The following is a 3,972-nucleotide window of genomic DNA, read 5'->3' as shown; positions in this document are numbered from 1 at the left end:
GTATTTAATGCCGTTGCAATTGCACATCCGATCAAATGAGAAACAGTTGCTTTCAGTTACGTGGGGCTAGTAAAAATAATGAAACAAAAATACAGCACGTCACCAGCAAGACAATGGCATAGATGAACGTATAGAGCGTTGCCTTAGTATAGAGCATTGCCTTAGTGGAAGTAAATTATGAATAAATTGTTTTGCCAACATCAAGACAAGAAATTCGTATATATAGGCTGCATGAAATTGAGCAATTGTGATTGCATGACTGAAAATTATTGAAGAGGCGTTGCATGTCCCGTGCATCCGCTCAGCAATTTGTGCCTCTTCACAGCAACCGCGACTCCACAGAAGCAAGATCATTCGGAACAGTCATCACTTGCGTCGGCCCCTCTCCCCCTCAACACCGCAATTATTTTTCTGTCACTTATATTTCAGCAGAGGCGGTGGTGCCTTATCGAATCGAATGGTGCTTTATCGAATCGAATGCGAATAGCAAAAACTACTCAATTGGTATACTGGCAAACAGAATATGTCAATGATGGACTGGCCTATACGGCCATTGGCTTGGGTACAAATATAGGGGCGTGCGAATATTAAACAAATTCCAATACGAATCCAGCAGGCCTTCGCTATTAGATTCGCATTATTCTCATATTCGCACTGGGACCCCTACATTTCCGCCCAAGGCAGTGGCCCTAGGGACAGTTGTCACGCAATGGCTGAGTTCGTAAAGTAAAACGCACGCGTTCCAGGGGCCGATGAAAGAACTTATGAACTAGTTGATTTCGTAGCTCAGATGTTGCGCCTGCCGGCAAGAGTCAAACGAAGCCAAGTAAATATGCCTCGTCGACTTTCGCCCGGACATCGCCTTCACTCAACGCGGCGCACATATTATCGGCCGTGCGGACGGCTCGAACTGTGAATGTTATACCAAGTACCGGAGACTGCAACGTGTTTTTTGAGACTGCATTGAGTATGCGTGCGTGTCATAACGGAAGACTCCGGCTTTTACGCCTGCAGGCATTGGAAGACAAGCATTATCAGAAGGGCACCATTTCTACCGCATTATGTGACCCAACGGCCCCGAAAGCAGTTACGATGTCTATTATGGCCGCGCAGGTGCATCGCACTTGGAACAGCACCGCCACGGTAGAGGCACCGATGACGACGTGCCTCATACGTTTGTATAACTGCTATCACTTCGAAAAAAATCCGGCAGAACCTATCTCACGACAACGGTCGACGTTAATGCAATTTGCATTCAAGCAATGTAGCGAACACCGTATAGCCAATGACCAAACGCGCCATGCACGAGCCGTGTGCTGCAGCTGGGATTCTTTTTGGCGACTTGATGATTATTTATTTGCATCCCCTTTGAAACGGGCTTGTGAAAAATAGTCATCCTAGCTTGCATGAGCTAATCGTCAGTCTGGACATCCTGCACCACCTAGCGACGTGCCCGCAATCTTGCATGGCCTCCGAGCGAAGTGGCTTCCAAATGACGTGCCCTCTTGCATTGCCTCAGAGATTGCACCGGTCGCGCGCCGGTGCGTGCTATAAATGAGGATTAATCACTCGTTGACCGCTGGCATTGGCGGTGGAGCACCGAAGCGTCAAGCTGCTGTGCCTGAGGAATCCTTGTGACGTGGTTTCGAATCCGCCTAGCGTCGGCGAAATTTTAAAGCGTGCTTTCTTTTTAAATTATAGAGTGGCGTAATGAGACAGACAGACAGACAGACAGACAGACAGACAGACAGACAGAAAACAAAGATAGACGCGAAATTGATGAAGTAGGTGAACAATGCATTTCGCAATAAAAGCGCAGTACTAATGTAAACTATGTCCGTTACAGAAAAGCCCAAACTATTATGTATATAGCACCTCCTTCTTTGTATTTTTCTCGTATATAAATATATATATATAAATAAATAAATATATATATATATATATATATATATATATATATATATATCTTTTCATGTTGGTATTCGACTGTGCTTTGAAAACTACGTGTTCTTTGTGAAAGTTCGGCTATTTCAGAGTCTCCAGGAACTGTTACTCGTTCAAGCAAGGCGGATAGCGAGCCACTCACGGGATATGACCTTTAATTCTTGAACCGGAATGGCTCGTTTACACCGGACAGTATATAAGGTCTGTGGCCAGCTGCCGTATGCCAGTGCTTTCGAGAAATCGGCAGCAGTTCGACATGAAGACCCTCGTGAGTAACTGCTCCGAAGTCGCGTTTTCTTTCGTTGCGCCATAAATGATCAAAGGGAATACTGGCGGCTCTTTCTGAAGGAATGTATGCGCATCCCATGCTTTACTCCAATTTTGAGGTTCGTTGTAATCCTATTCAGTACCTTTTTTCTGCTTGCGCCCCAGCGGAATAAAGGTGCTCCACAGAGTAAGAAAAAATTATATTTTGTAGTTGTAGTAGTTGCTCGGGCAAAATGAGCTTACGGGACTCCCTTTTAAGCGTCAGCCGCACTCTACTAAGTTATGGTGTGCGGTCAGCAGGCTTTCCATTTCTCTTTCAACCAAAATGAAGCGTGGACTGTAGCAAAACACCATTTGGACTTCGCCTCTGGAAAAGTAATGGCGTGCCTCGTGAGACATTTTCTGCATGCATTGCAGCATGAGAAGGATTTCGCGCTATTCCTCGAATAAGACATACCAGTCTGCTCATATTCACGGTTCACATTGCAGTTATGCTCTCCATCTTCTTGTATTCGTAATAATTTTGCCTGGGCGATGCTGACTGGACAGCGCATTGCCAACCAAATGATCTTTGGTTGCCACTCAACAACAACCACAACCACAAAAAAGTACAGTACCACAAAAAAGTTTACGGACCACGGGATCTAGGAAAATGTTCAAATCCCGAGCAGCCTGTCGCAGTAGCGAGTAAAACAGTATACGACATTGCTGTTAGCATATTCTAGCCGAGGACCAAAATGTTAATACCAGGCTTCGCTGTGAAGCCGCGGAGATATTCAGCTTTTTCTCAGATTTCATATGGTCCGTAATATTCTGTGGTTGACTGTACTTCCAACGCACGTGCTCAGAACTTTTGAAAAGTGCTGTATTTCTTCAGGACATCTAACGCATGAACCGACTGGTGTTTTCACTTTATGCAGGTTGGCATCCTCGTTGTCCTCGCCGTCCTGGCCACTGCCAGCGCTGGCTACCACGGCGGCTACGGTCACGGTTACGGCCACGGAGGCTACAGCCACGCCATCACTCACCATTACGACAACCAAAGAGCGCACTACGGCTACGGAGGATACGGACGCGGCTATGGAGGATACGGAGGCTACGGCCGGGGCTTCGGCGGATACGGAGGCTACGGTTATGGCCATGGCTTCTACGGCTAGGTTTCTTCATCAGTGACTTACAAGCGAAGCATGAATGATGTGCGCGCGCAGAATAAAAGTTTTGTCTTTTCAATGTCGGCGTTTACTTAAGATGTGGGGGTGGTGGCGATGATGTTGAAGCAGGCAGCGTTGGCTTGGCATACATAGCCAGCAGTTGTTCCGCCTGATTATTTAAGACGTCTTCTTCAAGAGGGCGTGTAGGTTCGCGAAGTCACGTTCAACAGGAAAGTTGCTGCTATATGAGGTTTTATTTTCGTAAAATGTAAATTTACTGTGTCATTTTGGAGCCCATGACGGCCAAGCCTAATTAACAGGTACAGGACAAATGGTAGAAGAGCATTTTGTACATTAGTTCCGACAAATTGCAACAGTATTGTGAGAATTACACTGACCGAATTGTCCAAACACTTATTTTCGTCCATAGCTTGCCCTAGATATATTTACATTTCAGACTTCTTCCGATCACTCGCACGGTGAACACCTAGTCTACAATTGATATTTCCTCTTCAAAATATTTTCACATTATCAGGAAAGAATTCTATTTTTTCATTGGCAGGACCCTCTGTCATGTTAGTCGTGTAGAACCGATCCTCTTTCATAGTTT

The 3,972-nt window shown here is 45.6% G+C and overlaps 1 protein-coding gene across 1 annotated transcript; it reads left to right on the top strand.

The window, feature by feature from the left end:
* Nucleotides 1-2,178: 2,178 nt before the first annotated feature.
* LOC125940066 (neuropeptide-like protein 31) lies at nt 2,179-3,425 on the top strand. The gene is made up of 2 exons (XM_049655738.1): nt 2,179-2,212; nt 3,132-3,425. Exons 1-2 carry the CDS (start codon nt 2,201-2,203, stop codon nt 3,366-3,368), a joined length of 249 nt encoding a protein of 82 aa, XP_049511695.1. The 5' UTR covers nt 2,179-2,200; the 3' UTR covers nt 3,369-3,425.
* Nucleotides 3,426-3,972: the final 547 nt, after the last annotated feature.

This window comes from Dermacentor silvarum, chromosome 9 (genome assembly GCF_013339745.2).
Source record: "Dermacentor silvarum isolate Dsil-2018 chromosome 9, BIME_Dsil_1.4, whole genome shotgun sequence".
Classification (NCBI taxonomy): domain Eukaryota; kingdom Metazoa; phylum Arthropoda; class Arachnida; order Ixodida; family Ixodidae; genus Dermacentor; species Dermacentor silvarum.
The sequence above is the reverse complement of the archived record's forward strand: the minus strand, read 5'-3'. Positions and strand labels throughout refer to the sequence as shown.